The sequence below is a fragment of the Botrytis porri genome, assembly GCF_014898465.1.
Source record: "Botrytis porri strain MUCL 3234 chromosome Unknown BPOR_002, whole genome shotgun sequence".
In the NCBI taxonomy this organism is placed as follows: domain Eukaryota; kingdom Fungi; phylum Ascomycota; class Leotiomycetes; order Helotiales; family Sclerotiniaceae; genus Botrytis; species Botrytis porri.
In genome coordinates, this window is record NW_024066076.1 from 3,331,478 (window position 1) to 3,352,152 (window position 20,675).

Here is a 20,675-nt window from a genome sequence, read left to right on the forward strand (position 1 = left end):
AAGCTTTCCCCAGATTTTACTCAAATATTTTTTTCTCTCCTTCGTCGAAAAATTCTTCGGGCAAAAATTACATTGACAGCAATCGATACATTCACCATTACCGTACTCATTCAAGAGATATTAAAGCTTTCAATACGATTCTCAACCTCATCCATACACCAGATTACCGCATTAATCTTATCACCTCGTTATAATTGCATAAACTGTAGTCTAATAACGAATTGACATAATGGATTCAATTAACATCGCTATGGATTCAATGCACATCACCAGGGATCCAATAAATATCACCATGGATTCAATGAACACCATCATGGAGTCAATGAAGTTCACCACGACTTCAATGAAATTTACCATGAATTGGGTGAGTAATCTCCTTTCTCGAACTATACATTGTCCCTCGCCTATTCATACATGAAAGTTCCACAAATCGCTTATGATACATTGTCTTTCTCCTCCATGTTCCGGCTCGTATCTAAATAATCCAAGCTAACCAATTTATAGTCACCCGCCGAGTCTCACCCAGGCGTTCGACACCACTTAGAATCGGGCGACTTGATTGAAGCCGATGATGAGATGGAAGAGCGAGACCGTAAACCACAGAGAAAGGAGCAGCGCAACGCAAAGAAAGGTCGGGATGTCAAAAAAGAAGGCAGAAAACACCGTCACACCATCGCCGATGTCAAAGCTCTGCAATACAAGAAAGGTCGGGTTGACAAAAGAGAAGGCAGAAAACAACGTCACAAAATTGCCGGTTCTCGTCCTCTGCAATTCAGGAAAAGCTCGCCTATCTCTGTATCAAAGCCTACAGCCAAGAGAAGCCGCGAAGATGATGGAGACGACATGACCTCAGATAGAAAGCAGGAAAACGCAGTAAACCAAAGAGCTATAAAGAGGCCATGCGACAAATCTGTCAAGGATCGTACGATCCTGGGCATTGACTTCTTCGACCTTGTTGAAAGAGAAAGAGACGGAGGGGAAATTCGATTCGACATCAAGGAGGACCCGTGGGGATCGTCCAAAAGTGGCAGCGTCACTAAAATCTCTTGGGGAAAGAACGTGAAGCGATTTGAGGACGAAATGTCTATGCTCGATGCAGCAATGGGTGGAACTTCTTTGAATCAATAAAGGTTCTCCTCGCTGCTGTGAGTGGATTCTCTTGGGCGCTATATGCCTTCTTATTTAGACTTAAGAATCATTTTTTTCCTTCACTGAATGATGTTGCGATTCTCCATTACAAGAAGTGCGACTGGAACTCTCACAGGTATAATACAATCAAGGATGATACTGCATTTTGAATGTGGCACTTGCCTTCTGAGCAGCACGTCCCGCGGTTGACAAACACTTTTTTTTTCACGGTGCAACTGGGTAGATTTTTTGCTTCTTGACATTATCTTCGTGGGTGATAAAACTCGTGAGTGAAGCAATAGTATACACGGCCTCAGGCCAACCATGCTCCTGCGTCCATGCTAATGACACATTTTATAGAAATCTTTCCTTCGCTCATTAAATCATGCCGCCATCTTAAACCAGCTCGCTAGTAACATTAGAAAATTCACCCTTCTCCAATTTCGTCTTCCAGAATATTGGGTTGGTATCATTGAATCCGTGCTTAACCCATCCATCTTCCTTGACATGGTACAAATTGATGAAACCTCCAGAATAGGCATCCCTATGTGTGGCAGCCAAAATACTTCTTCTTCCCAACTCCAAGGCTGCCTCCTCGCTCAAATCGTATGAGTATTCCGCATCCAAAACACCATATGCGAAGGTTTGACCGGATCCAACACAAAAGAGGTTTCCACTCAATCTTGTTCCGTCGGAATCGATGTAGTAAAGCGCGGGCCCTTCTTCCTTGGTAACACCGGCACACATAGTTCCCATGGACAATCCCATACCCTTGTATCTATAAACGAGGTTTGCGAGAATCTTAGAAGCAGCCGCGACAGAAATACGGCGTTTGTGACGAAGTTCGTGAAGTCTGCATTGCATACCAAGATATGCAAGCCAATATTGACAATCCTAAGTTTCAAAACTCAGTTATGACCAGGCAAAAATCTGTTCAGTGATGAACTTGGTAACTTACAGCAGCACCACCAGCCATTGTGCCCAATAAGCAGTTATTAATCTCAATGACCTTCTTAACTGTTTGACTTGCAATCCAGTTGCCTGCCGTTGCTCTTGAATCTGTCGCTACAATAATTCCACCTTGGAATCTGAATGCTAAAGTTGTGGTACCGTGTGCGATCTTAATGGGACAGTCTGGGTTCGCATGGTCATCGGTAGCTGCTCGGAGCCAAGCGGATGGCTAGAGATGGACTGATTAGCATTTTACACATCGACGCTTTATAGCGAACAGAACCCCAGGTCTGGGAATAGATAATCTTAAGGCTAACGTACATGTGCGACAGGAGGCATGGCGAATTTCAAAGATAAGCCAGGAGCTGGTTGGTATAACTCCATCTGGTCTTCCTGAGGAGCTTCCTGCTCGTAAGCAGGGGTACTGTATTGTGATACTAGAGAATCCATTTTCAAAAGACAAGTCGGATGTCGAGGTTCAAAAGTTCAGCGGAAGCGTAGAGTTGTGGGATTGAAGTCGCTGATAGATTTGTTGTTGATGTTGTATCTCCAGTTACTAGGTATTGATTAATCGTAGCTTACTAGGCAGCTTGAGTTTCGCGTCAGCGGGCGGTAACTGCTCGTTTTGCCAGGCCTTACTTAATGCAGACTAGCGCCATCAGCCAATTGTACCTTGTTGAGGTAATCTTTCGATATCATATAAAGCTTCCCCGGCTGCAAGCCTCACAAATGTTGTTTTGCTTTTACTATTCTCTTGGACAAGAAACTTCAATCAAAAGCGTTGTGTTATTTCCTCTTTTCTTCCTCTGTAGCCCGATAATCTTACTGTTATGCGATATCATGACTCGGAACCGTGACTTCCGCACGAATGTACACACAAGATACGATAGAAGCTACTACTCTGAGCAAAATTCAACATCAAGTGCGAACAAGATGGGGAAACACAACTAAACTTCTCGTTGTCATATTTTCTTTATCATGGAAACAAGCCGCAGGTACTATTTAGTATCGTGTCATGTACACTCTCGAAGAGGAACACGAGGAGAGGACTTTTGGCCTAGACCCCATTGGTACCTCTACCTACCTCTCTTCCAAGCTGATTTTCTAGCCAGTCTCAACCATATACTTAAGTATAAGATCTCTTAACTATACACCTGAGTGTATAATCAGCTGAATATCGAGCTCAGCTCTCTAAGCCGTGGAAGCTCCGAATGCAGTAAGGTAGGGCATAATTATATATATCTTATGCATCAACTGGGATACATGTGAAGACTTTTGTGCTTTATCATTGGTATGCTCTTTGACTTCCTTTTGGCCATCCATGTTCACTTGAGTTTGCGAACTTTACAACATCCTGGAGTTGAAGACGTTCAGAGATCTCTGTGCATCGCGAGACGGATTGAGCAAAAGGAAATGCCAGCCCTGTTGCTTGCAACAAGGATTGATTCGCAAATCTTTACCCCAATTCCTCAGCTGTCCAGTGACAAGCAGTATATCCACCCAGCTCCAAATTTTATCCATGTTCTAGGCTCATTACCGAGATGCATTTAAACAAGATTTATTGGGTGGGAAACCTTTTGCGATACAATCTGAATACGACCACGCTCATTGACATTCTTAATATATATTCATCTCATTGTTCACCGATCTATCAACATATCCTTTGATGTCAATAGGAGGTTACCCTAAATCACTGCATTCAGCCTCCAAATCCGCCTAAGTGATTAAAATACGTCAGTTTGTCATACAATCGGTTTCTTAAAACTTGACTACGCAACTCTAAGAACATCGCTTCGCTATCACGATTCCGTGTCTAAAAGACACAGTCCGAATATTTCCATGAGTTTTCAAACACCATAGTTCCTACCTTCAACATAAACCCCCATTTGTTCACCTTGGGTACCCTCACTATCGTGTTCTCGGTCAATTACCGATAAAAGACCCATTTGTACGTCCTGGTACCAGTGTGACGTTATCGTCGGATTCATCAACACAGATCGGAAATATTCGCGTAGAAGCCGTGTATCTGTCCCAAATATTATCAATTTTAGCAGCTGATGATAGACTGAAATGCTTTTATACTAATTTATCCGTTTCCCATATTTTTAAGCTTATATGTACTGATCTCATCCCTTTGATGAGACCTAATTCATCATGTTGCCATCTTCAGAACGCAAAAGAATTCGCGAGGTTCGCCGCTACTACAAAAGATCTCCCGATGATCCCCCTATCGCTGGCGAAATACCGGCCGAGAGTCCCGAGACAGTCAGGTCCGTGGAAAAGGCTAGCAGCCCCAATAGTACACTAACTGCGTTGATGCAATTGATCACGTGGCGTCTTGGTGCCTCAAGGGCGATGGTGTCTGTTGTTGATGATAATGCACAAGTACTTGTGATTCCTGTCGACACTACTTTTGCAGTATACTCATGCCCCTACAGTACTTTCTCGCGGAAGCAACAAAAACACTGGATTTGGCAGACTCTTCAAAACATGATCCAGGTGATGATTTATGGATGGGTTGTGGCGGGTAAGATTCCTACAGTAATGAGACTTTCGGGACAGTTTCTGACAAAAGCCACGTTTTCCAGAACAATTCGCAGCGAAGCTCTATGTGCGGTGAGTTTTACAGAACACCTGTCGCTCACTACTAATATCTTGTGACTAGTACACTATAGAAGTTGTCCCTGAACCAAATCATTATGCCTGTTTCAGTGTTCCTGATTTATCGGCCGATCCCAGGTTCTGTAATCTGCCTTATGTTGCAGGCGGACCGAAATTCCGATATTATGCAGGAACACCTTTAATCAGTAATGCTGGAATACCAATTGGAAGTGTTTTTGTCATTGATCCAAGGCCACGTGAGCGAGCCACGAGGGCAGAGGTCGATTTCTTGGGACTAATGGCAAAAAACGTCATGGAATACCTTGAAATGAAACGGGAAAGTGTGCAGTTGCGGCGAAATGATGTGATGTCTAAAGGATTGGCGGCTCTAGTTGAGGGTCAAAGTAGGATCCCACGACAGTTGCCAACAGATATGGTCGTCAAGTGCCAAGAAGTCAACGGCTCTCACTTGGATGAAGTGAAAATGGTTAATACTAACTTACAAAGTAATTTGGTTGTTGTTAACACATCTTTAGCGACGGTCGCGGAGCAGTCATTGAAAAATATAGTGGGCCCTCCACACGCACTGGTTGGGGAAAACTTGCTACATGATATCTCACCTAATACATCTATAGATAAATTGGCATTGGCTGATGCCCCAGCAACCCATGATCGGATACTCTCACGAGGTGCCAACCTACTGAGAGAATCTCTCGATGTTGATTTTACAATTTTCTTCGATATGAGTGTTGGCTTTTCAACCAGTGTCGAAAATGAACAGAACGGAGATGTTAGATCGCCTGAAGATACGTTTTTGGATGATCCAAACTCAAAAAATGAGTTCACCACAACACCTGCTCATCTTTCCCAGGACAACGATATCGATTTATTGAATACATCTGCCCAGCCTTCATCATTTAACAGGCGAAGTAATGAAGCAGGGTCTGCTAAAGTTAGAAGTTTTTCCACATCAACTTGTTCATCGCTGGATGGCGATACACTATCTTGTACCCTCTACAAAGCGCCAAATGAAAAAGATCTGCAAAGACTTTCGAAAAGATATCCTAAAGGTAAAGTATGGACGTTCAGTGGCTATGATTCTGAATCTTCAGAAGACGATGACTCGCCACCATCTAAACAAATGCTCGCTATGCAGCTTAATCCACAAAATCATCAAGTCAGGAAATCTGATCGCAGCATACTAAAGCAGTGCTTTCCTGATGCTCGAGAGGTTCTTTTTGCTCCACTCTCCGAGGCAGGGACTGGATTACCCATAGTGGCATGCTTTGCAGTATCCCTGCGGGACATAGCAATTTTTACCTCCGACACTGAAAAGGCATTTGTTCGTGGGTTTTTGAACAGTGTTTCTATTGAGTATAACCGAATCTCTATCGCGACTGCCGATCGTCAAAAAGGAGATTTCATCTCAAGCATATCACATGTAAGAAAACCAACCATATTCATTTGCAGATATTTGCAGTATGATATGTCTTCATATGGAAGTGCTCAAGTTCGGGCCTTCAGACGCGAGCCTCGAAAATTTCAGATCTACATTTGTTAAATTTATACGGTAGCCAGGATGCCCCTACAGTTCATTCACGACGGCTTCCTGTGTAACTAATCATTGGCTCATCTAAATTTGTGAATCAAAGCTGATTGATTCTATCGTCAACAGGAATTGAGAAGTCCACTCCACGGAATTCTTGGGTCTGCCGGTATTTATATCCTGCCTGGAGTACTCAGTATATATTTTAACATTTCAAATAGAACTTTTAAGCGAGACGAATCTTGATAATGGTCAATTTGAATTCTGCTCGACAATAGAAACGTGTGGTCGAGTCCTCCAAGAAACTCTAATGGATGTTCTTGAATATTCCAAGGTATGAGCTCGATTTCCTCTTTCGATTTTATGGTCGAGGAGCCTTTGGATCGTCAGCTCTCCTATCACATCAAGCTAATACGTATAGCTAAATAATCTAATGAAGCACAAAGGAGCTAGTGTGAAAGCCACAGGTACGAACGGAAATTCTTCCAATTCCCAGCAAGCAAACGGCGAAAGTCTCACGAGCGACGATCTACTTTCTCAACCCCTAGATCTTGCTAGAATGTGTGAAGACTCAGTGGCAATTGTTGCAGTTGCATACATGCACCACAAAACGAATTCGGAACAGCTTCTACACCGAGTAATGCAACCTCCAGGAACGATGGAAACGCAAGAGAACCAGACACTGTACAAATCTAACTCTGTCACTGTGTCCTTGCAGATTTCATTTGGTCATTGGCACTTCTTCTGCTCTCCGGGATCTTTGCAGCGAATCATTATGAATCTAGTCGGTAACAGTCTCAAGTATACATCGGCAGGCTTCATAGATATTTCTTTGGCTGTTGAATCTCCCAATAATAATAACTCTAAGATACCGAAGAGATCAAATATTGCTAGTGATGATTTGGTGGTACTTCGAGTTAGTGATAGTGGCAAGGGTATCTCTAGCGAGTTTCTGAAAAGCAAACTCTTTATAGCCTTTTCTCAGGAGTCGTCATTGGCACCAGGCACTGGTAAGAACTCGACTGATGCTTTAACCTCGTTGATATGCTGATGTGCTGTGTAAAAGGACTTGGACTTCACATCGTATATTCTCTCGTGCGGATGTATAACGGGACTATCGATGTTCAAAGTCAAATCGGTCATGGAACAACTGTTACAGTCAAACTGCCCCTCAAAAAAGCAGTACCTAATCTAACTTCTATCACCCCCTCCGATGCACTTCTCAAGGACCAAGTCGAAGACTTGAAAATGTTGCTCAAGCAATTTAAATATTCCAAGTTCTCAACTCATGGTTTTCAGTCTGGCTCATCTTGTCATCTAAAGAAATCCCTGCACGCCTATCTTTCACAGTGGTTTGGTATGAATCATGATCCGGACGATGATGCCGCTGATATTGCTTTCGTCACTGAAGAAAAGCTCGATTTGTTTCTTGCAGAGCTGATGAAAGATGGTACATCCAAGCCCTCGCTTATAATAGTGGTACGATATGTTCCAAGCCACAGCCATACATCCCAACAGAGCTCGGCTATTGGAATACCCCTTGAAACTCTCACGATACCATTTGGTCCATGGAAATTGTTAAAAACATTACGCACCTGCCTATCACCAAAGCAGATATCACCCAAACCGTCTCCTATAGTCGATCACAAATTTTTCTATACCAGCCCTTTGCCCTCTCCGACCGCTGACATCCGGAAAGAACTTGGGACAACCGTCACCAAACCCGTAGTAGAGGAAGCACTTACTGAAAAGTCACTCTACGTTTCCCAAACTCTATTACATCCAAGTCAGCCAACAATTCTTTGCGTCGATGATAACCCTATCAACCTTCGCCTCCTTAGAGCGTACTTCCGCAAACTGAATTTCGATATCACGTGTGCGGAAAATGGAGCCGTAGCGTTTGAGAAATATCGTCTTCGGCCCAACGGTTTTGATCTTGTATTCATGGGTACGTCAAGAGAACATTTCCTGGCTTCAATTTTTTACCCCCCTTCACTTCAATACACATGCACATCAATGATCCACAATCAGCTAATATATCTCCCAAATTCAAAGATATCAGTATGCCAATTTGCGATGGCTACCAATCTACACGACTGATTCGATCGCTCGACAAACTTCAACAAAGTATCAGTCCGACCCCATTACCACCAACTCGTATTGTGGCACTCTCGGCCGCGTATTCAGATGCAGATATGGAGATGGCGAAGGCAGTGGGTGTTGATGATTTCTATACAAAGCCGATGAAGGTTAGTAGATTGGAGACGCTGATGAGGGGTTGGGGATACCTAGATTCATGACCATGAGTCCAATTTTTTTACTTGAGCATGGTAGATATGAGATTTGATGGGATTGTGAGAACAATGTAAAGATTGAGTTGAATACACAGGAAGTTCGGTGATTGGAGATAATTGAGTAGGGTTACATCTACAGACGACTGATTGAAAGTTTGGAGACATAACGGGAGGGCGTTGACGGCATCTTGAAAAATGGAAATGGCGACAACATATGGATAATATATTAATACACGGAAGATATATCATACTACTTCAGTTCTCACTTTTTCGTTTTCGCAACTTTGTTTTACCATTATCCATCACTCAATTACATATCAGATTTAACCAAACTTCGCGTGTCCGAGCTTAAGGAGCATGATGGAAGTCCATCAACTCGTATTTAGACAAGACAGCAATATATTCTAGCCAACTACAGATTGAGAAAGTGGCAAATGCCAATAATGCTCAATGAGTGTAAAGAATGTCAATGTCCCGGAAGCGAATAGAGTCAAATGCGTCATGTACAGAAGAGTGAAACTTCGATTTGACAAATTAAATTGAAAAAGAGTGAAAGATCCCCCTATAGAAAGGTCTAATGCGTTGCATGAAAATAACGTGAAACTCGGAGTTCGAGTATGCGCCCTCTTCGTTTCCTGCTCGCTCTGTGATCATGTTAAGCTCGAGATCAAGTGTGCGATTATGCCTCGGATCGTACGTGGGTAGAAGAGATTTGCATCGGGTAGCTCGAAAGACTGGCCGACATGGCTTGTATTTGTTTACATTTCTCTTCTCATTGATCCGAATACTTGTTGCAGGCCTGGGTCCCACAGATCTACCACTGGTAAACCAAGTCCGAGAACGTGATTCGTTTGTCGTAGGGCTAGATGATATAGTCTCTCCCTCTCCTTTCTCTTCTCAGCTAGTTCTTCCCACACTTGCAAAGCAGGGCCGGTATTCGAGGATAAAGCTGGAAACTTTATTTCATATTGTCCCCAGGTTCCATCATTCACATGTACGCTGTAGGTTTGATTATGAAGCCCTGGCAGTTTATCATGTTTTATATAACATATTTTAACATCAAACTCGGCTTCCAGTGTCTCTGTCAGCGGTAAAATCTGTTGAAGTAATGCAGCGACGGCAGTTTTTCGAAATTTGACTGATGTGAACTTTCGCCAACAACATTCGATCTGGCGAATGGGATATTCCCGACCTTGTGTTAGAATTATTGAAGGTTCCAATCCGTTGACCTCATTATTAAGAAATACTGCCCATTTACGGAAGACACTTCGAACTGCAATTCGATCTCCGTTTCCAACCCAAAGTACCGAACTCTGTGATGCAACAGATTCTCCCCCACAGTACCAGTCTACGACTAGAAGAAGTAGCCCACCTTCCCAGATCGTCCAATTTTGTTGTCTAAAGCTCGTCGACTTTGTTTCATTCCAAAGCATAGAAGTTGTATCTAAGTTCGGAAAGGGTGTCAATTCAGAGGAACTCATCCCACGCTGCAATCCAGACATCTCGTGAAGAAAATCGACAGCAGATGCACAAATATTAGACTGACTGAACCGGTTGATCGAGGTAGATTTGCTTTATTTTCTAGTGTGGCAACGATCGAAAACAGTTCAAATGCAGAAGGTTCTTTGGGCGGGTATGATGGAAGTACGAGACAGAATCAGAGACGATTCTGATATTTATCGGAAGATGTATATGGTCTACAAATCTCAGTCGAAGACTTTGTAGGTAACGTACCAAATGTAAAGACGTCGAACGATGAAGTGATGACGTTAGTAATGATATTAAACAGCAAGAGGGTCTGGAAATTGTAGGCCTGAGCGAGATGATCAAGATGGGAGATAATTTCCGTCATTGTAAGATGTTGTAGGGTGTATTTGATTTGTTCAGTTGTGATGCAGTTGTGAGAAGTTGACTATTTTTATACTTTCCCTTGTGGAAAAAAGGGAAAGAGAAACTGCGAAAATAACCCTAGCTTATTTGTGCGTAAATCTAATAGTCTCTACCTATCTTAAAAGTCTGGTAATTGCAAGATTCGATACATTGCGACTGGACAAACGCTTGATTTCGAGACAAATTGCGATGCTGATGATGTTAAATCGCTTGAATCTGCTACTTATACGTGATGAACTGTCTATATTCAACAGTCAAACAAGAATTGAGTACATTAATGGTGAGTGGATGCAACATGGCTGGTAATGATGAAGTGAATTCAAGAGTTCTACGCAAAATTTCGAATCGAGACATACTTAACACCCTCAACATGATGCATGAAATCGTCACCAATTGAAACCTCCAGATATTGCGCATATAGCTTGCAGATGAGGGGATTCCTATACCTAATAATTCTATACATAATACGACATTTGACTTGCCTGATAGTTATTCAAGATCTTTTGATCACTCAAAATAACCAGACGTGATTGAAGTTCAATGCTTAAATATAACATTGTGAGTAACTCCAATCTCTGAATTTCTCCCTATTTCTCTCTCCTAAAGTTGTGCTGCGTCCCTTTCTAGGGCCTTTTTGTTCACATTCGTGTGATTCTTTCTCTGACCTGCTTTTCAAGTCTCGCCTCATTTACTTGTGCTTTATGAATGTCATGAATTTTATATCGTCTTAAAAAATCGGTAAGAAAAACTATGTTTTGTATTGACCCAATGTTCCATCACCTGTACAAGATTTTATAAAAGGAGTTTTCTCGATCTTGGCTCTAGGCAATGGACCTGATTGTGAATAACAGATAATCATAAAAAGTTCCTTCTCTATCTGGGATTTCAATGGTAGAATTTGGGAGTTCAGTGCAGTAATAGCATCGATTCGCGCCTTATTGATCGCTTGCAAAAGAGAGTATCTAATCCAGACAGACTCCAAGTCAAAGGCACTGCGCAAACAACCGTAACAGATCTGATGGCATCGTAACCCAGGGGATTCTAGCTCAGTGGACTTTTCGGTGTGGATGAACGGTGTCCATATTTTTATGATACATAAAATTCCGCAATATCCTCGATTTTGCAAACATTCTGCTTCGGTATACCCCCAGTATCCGTCAGCAACTCCTTCTAGCGTGTAAAGTCGATGACGAGTAGTATAACTGCATCTCCCCAAGGTGAGAATTGTATTAAGTTAGTATTGATATGCATTGTCAGATTGGGTAAACAGAAAGTTGATCGTGGTCAAGGAGTGAGGTAAAGTAAGTACAAGACACTGGGAGATCAGGATAACAATTCGTTGCTGCTCACAGGTATCAGTTCCCCTGTTCTGACATCCTGATCCAACTATTACTTGAGATTTTTTAAGCAACGGAATTGTTCGGGAGAATGTGATATGATGCAGACTGAAGTTATAAGATATCACATACGATGTACTTTGTATCGTTATATAGGTACGGTGAGTGTGATGATTTTGCAGGTCCGATGTATCGATTCTGTGGATTCTGCAATGGCAGTGAGATTCTCAGAGAATTCCAAATGGCTAAACGTGATCCAAAATGATAGAGTGAGTGTTGCTGAGTTATTTCCGAAGCTTGAGATAGTTAAAGGTATGAGATATTCGATGAGGGACTACAAGGTAGTTTTCAGAGAGAAAGAACGACAAGGGAAAGCGAAAAGAGCAGGATTAATCACAAATAAAGCTAAGAGTTCTAAATTCCTTCTACTTAAATGTGATCTCCTTATGAAAGTTACGACATATCTATAAATCTGCAAAGTAACACAGACGTCGTGGCCACCATCAGCTCTCTGGGCAAAAAAAAAAACACCATCGAGGTGTACAATACCAGGTCTGTTAAACCTTCAAACACTCGCTGTCATAAAAGCAGCATGATCGTCACTCAGATAAAAAGTGTATGGCAAGATTTATCCCAATTCTATCTTCTTTTTAAGTGACACGGAATCGAGGAAATAGAAATTGCAGTTTGCATATATATTTTCACGCAAATTTTCCGTGTAATACCATGCCATAGTTGCGAAGCGACATTGAGTCTTCAAATAGTCCGATCTAAGTATCAAAAAGGGAAACATGACATATATACAACTAATTACAAATCCATAAAGCTCCAGATCCAAATAACGCCGTGTCCGGCTAGGTATTCCCATATCCAGATAACTCCATATCAAGAAATCTCCACAGTCAAAATACTACACAAAAAATAACTTCAGATCGGACTATTCTTGATAGGATATAGCCCGCTCCAATTTAAATCCTCCTCGGAATCCATCTCTGGCTTATATTCGCCCCTCATCTCATACATGGCTGCCGCCGAAAAGCCCGCTTTCATGGCTGTCTTCCTGTTCCACAAAATTCTTCGAATCAAAAATCTTATGGCATAGCCATGAACCCCGAGCATCTCTACCCAATCTTCTTTCTCCATCGCGAACATTTTGTATCCTGAGCCAACAAATTTATTGGCAATGGATGTAGCCGAGGATTGTGGAAGAAAGACGTAACAGGCCCGAAGCTGTGCTGCAATCCACATACAGCACTCAGCATTGGTGTAGTCTTTCTTTGGGGTTGTTGTCCACCTTATTTTCTTAGTACAGTCTGGGTCCTTGGTGGGAAGGTCTCCCTCGCAGACATCGGTGACTACTACTTTTGTTCGTCGGCTGACTTGGGTCTATATCGTACAACTCGAGTGCCGCAGCAGAGCATCACGCAAGAACTTTTATGCAATTCGGTTGGTTGCACCCACTCGAATCAACCAAAAAAACGAGAGGACTTTAATACATCAAGATGCCCATAATGATTTTAGTTTAGAAGAAGACTTGGTACTTACGGGTGTCATCCGATTTATTGAATGATTGGTTTCTGTATACCATTGCCGAGTTGTGTCTCTTGTGGCTGAGCAGTGAGTTGAAGGATTGAAAAGGCATCGTAATCTTTGTAGATGATTCATTCAATAATTTCATGTCGAAGATGGCAAGTGGGTAGATAAATAAGTATACAGGTTGAAAGAGAAAAAAATCTTGTGAGCAAAAATTGCGCGACCTTTATATAGTGAGAATCTAGTCCAGTGTATGCTACTAAAAAATAGTCAACTTAGCTTACAGGCTAGACCCTCGAGTTCAACGAAGGGGTGAGAGAAATCGGTCAAAATGCTACAAACACAAAAGTGAAATGACTTCTAAAGAGTGATTTTTGGGACTTTGAAATCGTTTATATATGATTGAAAAGAGAGCTCAGAGCAGAAATATCTGTGAATTCGATTCTAAAACTTATCACGAATTGAGAATATATTTGCAGGTGGTTTCCATAATAGACATAGGGTTCTCCTGCTAGTCTCGTCTTGCATCTAAAAAGCTTATTTAACACTACCAACTTCACATTTTGACATGCCAAGAAACTTTCTCGATGTTCGACTGATCTCTATAACGCATGGATCAAAATGAAACACGTTGAAATTGGGGTTAAAAACCTTACTCTCATTAACGGTTAAAGATAAAGTCATGAGATTGGTGACATCAAAGCCTCGGAACTGCAGATATTTCCAACAATTGAACTAACAAAAAAATAAATGGAGAGAGGTTTCTGTCAGGCCAACAGAGTCCCAATATCATATCGCGTCCTTTTGTGACATGGTAACTGCAAGTCATGCTCGTAGACCCAACACTTGCTGGACTTGACGTGCGTACGTACAAATCATTCAAGAGAAAGTGATGACTTTTCTTCCCGTGACCAAACGAACCTTATTCCATGTCCAATTATCGTGGTGACCTTTCCTGGATCCATGGTCCAGAAAATGATGATCATGACGCGCATATATTGTTCATGAGTCAATACGTCGATTGAACATAGTAGGAAAGTCACCGTTCCTTTCGTTGAGGTCGTCCATCTTTTGAGGATATAATATTGTCCCACAAGCCTCCCTTAACCTTAGATGTTCGGTGAAAAGTGGTCATTGACGCGCACGTGCTCTCAGGTGCAATGGCCTTACGTCATCAAGCTGAGAATCAGCCCTGCGCATGGAAAAATAAATTGATAACTTAACCTTAGCCCTTAAAGAAATATTTTGAGTCATTGCCCCACCACAACTTCCTCAGAAGACAAATGAATCTGCACAGTTTTTGAAAAGACTCAATGAAGAGGAAGTATGTTCCAGATATCTCTAGGATTTTTCAAAGGTTTATTCAAAAGGAGGAGCCGTAGGATACAACGTTAAAGATTACCGTTTTCAATCTGGCTTTTCGAATTCCACGAACGGCTACAAATCTCCTCTCAAACTTTCACAAAATTAGTATCAAAATGCCTTCTATTGAAGTGAACGGCAACGCCGTTAAAACTCGCATTCTCCCGGTCAATGTGTCTGAGGTTGGACAATTCAATAATCGAGAAACCCTTGAGAGATGGGAACTCCCTAGGGATCTCGCTGGACTACAATCTATCGCGGAAGCAGCAGAGTACCTCAAGACAGAAAGCATACCCGTAGCCTTTCCAACAGAAACTGTTTATGGATTGGGTGCGGATGCGACGCGAAGCGATGCTGTGAAAGGAATATACAAGGCTAAAGGGCGACCTTCAGATAATCCACTGATTATACATGTTTGCGATCTTACCATGCTACGCAGTCTCCTGACCTCGACCGATGAGCAAAGCGTCGATACTGATTTTTCCGAAATCCCAGAGATCTACAGACCACTAATTAAGCGCTTCTGGCCGGGTCCCTTGACTGTCCTTTTGCCAAATCCATCCCCAAGCAAATTGGCACCAGAAGTAACAGCAGGTTTACCAACATTCGGCGCACGCATGCCAAGCTCTCCCCTTGCACTCTCTCTAATACGCCTCGCTGGTGTTCCACTTGCCGCCCCATCTGCGAATGCCTCTACGAAGCCTTCTTGCACAACCGCTCAACATGTGCATCATGATCTTGACGGTAGAATCGAAATAATACTCGACGGTGGTGCGTGCCAGGTCGGGGTGGAAAGTACAGTTGTAGATGGCATGTGCGATCCTCCAGTTGTTCTCAGACCTGGGGGCGTGAGTATTGACGAGATTCGAGAGTGTCATGGCTGGGAAGGTGTTGTGAAAGGATACCAAGACAAAAGTGAAATTGGAGACAAGGCACCAAGAGCACCGGGAATGAAATACAAACATTACAGTCCCAAGGCGAAGGTCATATTGTGCGAGAACGGGCGCGGCATTGAACCTCTTTTCGGTGACGAAGCGCTCTCAATCGTAGCAGCACGAGCTGAAGAGACGGAACATACTGGGCGCAAGGCTTTATGCTCCGACAAGCCAGCCACAGTTGGTATTATATCTACTCTGAATTGGAGATTTCGACCCGGGGGTGAAGGTTTTGCCGGCTATGATGTTCAAATAGATGAAGACAAAGTCAAAGGAACTACAGACATAGAAGGGGTCTTACAGTCAAACGAGTTCATGCTCTACACGACAAAGCATAAACCTTGGATCAAAGATTTAAGTGATCAGACGACAGGCTGGTATGTGGCAAAGTGTCTGAAAATTGCCCTGGGTAGTGAAATTAAAGATATTGCCCATGGTCTCTTTTCGGCCCTGCGCGAGTTGGATCAGAAAGGATGTGATGTCATTTTCGTCGAAGGCATCAAAGACGAGGGGGATATTGCAGCAGCCGTCATGAATAGACTGCGAAAAGCAGCCACTGTCATTGAAAGATAGAAGATACAGAATCACTGCCAAAATTCATTATATCTACCATAGAACAAGCTGCGTCCCATTATGATTTCACTATTCCTATACCTGGGAATTTGATATGCCCCAACTCCAGTATAATCTAAACTCCTTTTATGGCTCCCAACCAAATATAATATTGCCCATCCACAATGACATGATCTTCGTCTCCACGCCCTCTACAGACCCTGCCTCAACCAATCTCCTAGTTTGGCCTTTCCGAATTGTGCCAAATTGTTCATGCCTTGCTCACTCAAATCGATACCCTTCAATTGTGCCACATCTTGCGTAGGCGCCTTGCTAACTCTTTGAACGATAATCGTGGGGTCTGTTTCGAGGATAATACCATCGTCAACCATTTCATCGACTGCCAGGGAAAGGAGGTCGTAGTTTTCGACTATAGTCCGTTTGTCTACGGATTGTCTGTGACACATTAGCTTTACTTTCTTTCACGACTCGAGCAATAGAGAGAAAGAAGTAGGGAGTAAAAGTCCAGGGCACATATTTCCCATTGGGACAAGACGTACTTGAATAGCAGATGCAAAGAATCCCTTAAAGCTAAAATGACATTATAAAGCATAATCTCATTCTCATCCACTCCTCCAACTACATACATCATAACATCGCTCTCGCTCTTATATAACACAATGCGATTGTCGTAGAGGATGATATCTGCGTTTTGCTTTTGGGTCTTCTCGAGGAGACCTTTCTCGAATGCTTTTTGCGATTTTTGATCGGGGTATGGTGGTGCTGGAGCTAAAGAGTATGTCAGAAGCTATATTATCAGAAATGGATGTAGAAAGTACTTACAAGAAGAGTTATGGTGGGGTGGTGCGTAGTATTTGGTGAATACTCGGGAGCCATCTTCGGCATTGAGAATTATGATGGCATTAACGGAGAAGAGTGACATATTGGGCGCCATGATGATATTTTGGGGCCGATTGGCAAAAGTATTTTGATGGGAGTTAGGAGTGCGGTGTGCGGTGTACGAGGGGGGGTTTCTGGAGCTGGAAGAATGAAGCTATTGGTATGGAAATCGTGGTCGCAATGTCATTCGTGCCTCAGGGTTCACTGAGTTTGAGGAATACGGAATATAGTTGCTCCGTCCTCCGGGATCGCATAATAGGAGACGAACCACAGAGCACATCGATACCTATTTGGCAGCAGCTGTCTTCAACAACATTATTGTTTCTCTAAACCTTTGCAGTGATAGACCTCTTTGTAAGGTCTCAGAGATACAGTGGTATTTGTTTCAATTATCTCAACCTCGCACGTTTCATTTGTTTTTAATTTATGACTGAATTGGTTCGAGATACTTCATGAGATTTGATTTTTGTGATCGATCCACGCATGTGCTTTCACCTGTCTATAACGCACCCCATCAAACAAATGGAGAATTGATATTCAGTACGATTCGTGATGCAAATATAATGAGCGGCGCAACACAAGTTTAGTATTTAGCAAAGGCAGAATCGAGTGATCGGTCCTTGCGCTAGCCTCGGGAGTCTACATCTAGGTATTTCAAAGCTATGGAAGTCTACATTGAATACCGGTACATCAACAGAAATGGCGTGGCAATCATTCGTTACGTGATATCACAGCGGTGATTGTCAAGTTTATACATCTTCTATGTGTCACTATTGCTCTAATTGCCGAGTTTTCTACTGGCACATCCATCGAAGCACCATTTCGCTCTTCTGGTCTACCGTGTGACTCCTTATTGCAGCTGCGCAATTGGCAAGGCGAGAGTCATGTCTTCTGTTAGTTCACAGATCTCGATAACAAGGCAAATTAAGATCTCATTGTTCTCCATCGTTGTATCTTCTTTGTTATTCTTGAATCACTTATCGCCTTTCATCTTTCATTTTTCTTTGTTTGATTATGAAAGTTAAACAGCATATATTTTATCGGTGAACAATGCTATTGTAGTTGAATATATAACTCGTTTTTACAGATTGCCTCTAAATTAGAACATCATTCACACACGCACAAACACCAAACTTATCAAACCACATCTTAGCTATCATGGGTTCTGACGATGAATTGCCTGCGCGCAATGCACCTTTCCATGACCCGCAAATAACTTCAACGCATTCAATTTCACATCAAGGAAGAGCGAAGATGTTCCACCCTCTTCCAGGGCAGCTTATCAAAGATTGTCAGCGTCAATGGGCCGATAGCTTAAATAGGTCTCAAAAGTACCACGAAGCTACTATCGCTAATCATGTACCAGGAGCAACTGAAATTCCTGTTCCCTCCATGAAGATAGTCGCAAGGACACCACGGCCAAGCGAATCAAATGTAGGCACCAACACAAAGTTAAATGATCGCGATGTTTTCTTTTCTCTGGCACAAGGCAACGGAATGCTCAAGATAAGTGTAGACGCGATGACAGAATTTATTTGTGACTATGCTAATCGTTGGCACTCTGCTCTCCCATCCAGTGATCCAAGCAAAGTAACACCTAATAGATATCTTCCTGGTACTGTTCCAATGTTTGCCTACTGGTCCACTTACTTCCACGAAGTCATGGAGCAAGGACCAAAGCATGCTGCAGCAGAACTGACCAAGAGATTTTCGCGAGAAGAGTTTTGGCAGTTGCGCTATATTTTCTTCCTTATTCAAACGGGTTCAGAAGAACGCGACTTTTTTGGACATATAGCTGTCTGTGCTATCTCTCCAGAAGCCAAGACGATTGATTATCTCTGTAGCGCCGACGATGACGGTCTCGTTCGCGGCAAGGGCTCTCAATGTGTTGAAAGGTTCCTTGCTATACTTAATATCTATCTTGGAGACGAGCCACCATTGAGTCGAAGATTCAATCCATGCGATTAGAAACTCCGAACTGGCCGAAGCGAGTTACAAGACGAGGAGGAACCTGACTGCGGCGTATACACAATATGCAACATCATGTGCCTTGCTTTTGGATGGGAGTTATCTTATGGTGCAAGACGCGGACCAGAAATACAGAACAGTCGAATTCGTATCTGCAGTACTCTCCACGTTAGTGGTTTCAGAGGCTTTAACCCCGCTAAAGGTGCTGACAACACGTTTTACTACCCTCTGAATAACCTCTCGCCTCCTAACTCTTTAACTGATGGTTTCGTTGGAATTCTCAATTTTTCTGGACTCATGATCAATGAAACTCTCACTGCAGAAGTCCGCCGTCGCTCACCAATGTACTATGGCTGTCCTGACAAAGAAACGCTATATGCACATTGCGATCGAAACAAACGATTCTACCCAAACTTCGACAAAGTAGGAATTAGCGGACGTCTCGTCTCGTTTGCCAAATTTCTTTCCCGGGTTGAACGTTATGATCTTGCTAGAGAGAGGGATGTGGCGCCGTTCCCAAAACCTTATCTACCTAGTGGTTCCAACGGGAGCAAAGATTGGATTCCACCTAATGCCCACTGGCCGACTCCAAGACTCTGGTAAGCTACAGGTAAGGTAAGTAGGTCCGTCACTTTTCTATTCTTTAATTATTTCAAGGTAAGTTTATCTCAATTCAAAATATAATAATAAAAACTAATCTACTTCACTTCATCCACGTCCCTATTCTTATTTCCGTGATATAAAACCCTTTGTGAACAACGTTTTTGTCCTATGGTCATGACCTAATCATGAATTGATGCTAAGATGTCAAATTAACTCTGAGTTAAGTGATCCAACACAAGGCGCAAAGTATGATGTGTGGAATACGAATTCGGTATATGATACTTACAGACTCGACCGGTTTTATTGATCAAAGAGCCGAGTCCCTTTGTTTGCATTGTCTCTTTGATCTCCCTTTGTTATCAGAAGAAGCGAGGGATCGTTTTGACAAGTAGGACATTAAGTTATCGATAATTCATTTTTATTCTGTCATTTATTTGGCAGCAACAGAAGCCCATTCAAAGGCACAGTAGCACTGAATAGTATCTTTTCTTTGTCTGTTTCAGCATAGCTATTATAGAGCTATTGCAGCAAACCCAGATTTTTGATGGTAGTGGGTAAGTCAATGGTTAGTGTTCCATGGTGCAAAACAAAGAAAAATAATCTCAGGAACAATCAGTTTTTATCACAATCTGATCTCAAACACTCTACCCTGGTAATCAACCTAAGTTTTGAACCAAATCTAGAGCATTCTCGAATCAAAGCATGCTGATGATTCTCATCATAGATTCCACTCTTCTCGCTTGATATATAAAAATTAAGACCCTTCCTGTTTATTCGTTTTCTGCTCTCGCAAGTTAAGAACGCGGAAAGAAAGCTCTGTTATTAGAGCTTAGGATGGGTCTTCTCCTCGACTCAATTGATTGGATGAAAGCAACAGAAAAATATTGGATCATGAATTACTAGAGATTATGGAGAGGATAAGGATAGGTTTATATGTTTCTCTTTTTTGCTACTTCGGCTGTGGGACTTAGGATGATAGTGAGTAGACTAACGGTCAGGCTTTTTGTGTTAGGTAAACGTGGTACAGTTTCTTATCTGCGGATTGCCTCAATGGCGTAATTTTTAGCCGAATTTT

At 42.4% G+C, this 20,675-nt stretch overlaps 8 protein-coding genes across 8 annotated transcripts; 4 read left to right on the forward strand and 4 right to left on the reverse strand.

The window, feature by feature from the left end:
* Nucleotides 1-292: 292 nt before the first annotated feature.
* EAF01_001991 (uncharacterized protein) lies at nucleotides 293-1,128 on the forward strand (the record flags this gene model as incomplete). The annotated part of the gene is made up of 2 exons (XM_038910241.1): nucleotides 293-364; nucleotides 505-1,128. 2 exons carry the CDS (start codon nucleotides 293-295, stop codon nucleotides 1,126-1,128), a joined length of 696 nt encoding a protein of 231 aa, XP_038775053.1.
* Nucleotides 1,129-1,524: 396 nt separating this feature from the next.
* On the reverse strand, nucleotides 1,525-2,529 carry EAF01_001992 (uncharacterized protein; the record flags this gene model as incomplete). Its single annotated transcript, XM_038910242.1, has 3 exons — nucleotides 1,525-2,022; nucleotides 2,087-2,308; nucleotides 2,401-2,529. The coding sequence occupies 3 exons, from the start codon at nucleotides 2,527-2,529 to the stop codon at nucleotides 1,525-1,527; spliced, it is 849 nt and encodes a 282-aa protein (XP_038775054.1).
* A 1,704-nt stretch (nucleotides 2,530-4,233) lies between these two features.
* EAF01_001993 (uncharacterized protein) lies at nucleotides 4,234-8,526 on the forward strand (the record flags this gene model as incomplete). The annotated part of the gene is made up of 9 exons (XM_038910243.1): nucleotides 4,234-4,464; nucleotides 4,518-4,606; nucleotides 4,668-4,695; nucleotides 4,745-6,121; nucleotides 6,356-6,395; nucleotides 6,448-6,560; nucleotides 6,648-7,236; nucleotides 7,293-8,174; nucleotides 8,282-8,526. The coding sequence occupies 9 exons, from the start codon at nucleotides 4,234-4,236 to the stop codon at nucleotides 8,524-8,526; spliced, it is 3,594 nt and encodes a 1,197-aa protein (XP_038775055.1).
* Nucleotides 8,527-9,278: 752 nt separating this feature from the next.
* On the reverse strand, nucleotides 9,279-10,022 carry EAF01_001994 (uncharacterized protein; the record flags this gene model as incomplete). Its single annotated transcript, XM_038910244.1, has 1 exon — nucleotides 9,279-10,022. The coding sequence occupies one exon, from the start codon at nucleotides 10,020-10,022 to the stop codon at nucleotides 9,279-9,281; it is 744 nt and encodes a 247-aa protein (XP_038775056.1).
* Nucleotides 10,023-12,674: 2,652 nt separating this feature from the next.
* On the reverse strand, nucleotides 12,675-13,425 carry EAF01_001995 (uncharacterized protein; the record flags this gene model as incomplete). The annotated part of the gene is made up of 2 exons (XM_038910245.1): nucleotides 12,675-13,126; nucleotides 13,293-13,425. 2 exons carry the CDS (start codon nucleotides 13,423-13,425, stop codon nucleotides 12,675-12,677), a joined length of 585 nt encoding a protein of 194 aa, XP_038775057.1.
* Nucleotides 13,426-14,758: 1,333 nt separating this feature from the next.
* EAF01_001996 (uncharacterized protein) lies at nucleotides 14,759-16,150 on the forward strand (the record flags this gene model as incomplete). Its single annotated transcript, XM_038910246.1, has 1 exon — nucleotides 14,759-16,150. One exon carries the CDS (start codon nucleotides 14,759-14,761, stop codon nucleotides 16,148-16,150), a length of 1,392 nt encoding a protein of 463 aa, XP_038775058.1.
* Nucleotides 16,151-16,341: 191 nt separating this feature from the next.
* On the reverse strand, nucleotides 16,342-17,084 carry EAF01_001997 (uncharacterized protein; the record flags this gene model as incomplete). Its single annotated transcript, XM_038910247.1, has 3 exons — nucleotides 16,342-16,585; nucleotides 16,690-16,918; nucleotides 16,973-17,084. 3 exons carry the CDS (start codon nucleotides 17,082-17,084, stop codon nucleotides 16,342-16,344), a joined length of 585 nt encoding a protein of 194 aa, XP_038775059.1.
* A 1,103-nt stretch (nucleotides 17,085-18,187) lies between these two features.
* Nucleotides 18,188-19,600, forward strand: EAF01_001998 (uncharacterized protein; the record flags this gene model as incomplete). The annotated part of the gene is made up of 2 exons (XM_038910248.1): nucleotides 18,188-18,892; nucleotides 18,998-19,600. The coding sequence occupies 2 exons, from the start codon at nucleotides 18,188-18,190 to the stop codon at nucleotides 19,598-19,600; spliced, it is 1,308 nt and encodes a 435-aa protein (XP_038775060.1).
* Between the last annotated feature and the right edge of the window lie 1,075 nt (nucleotides 19,601-20,675).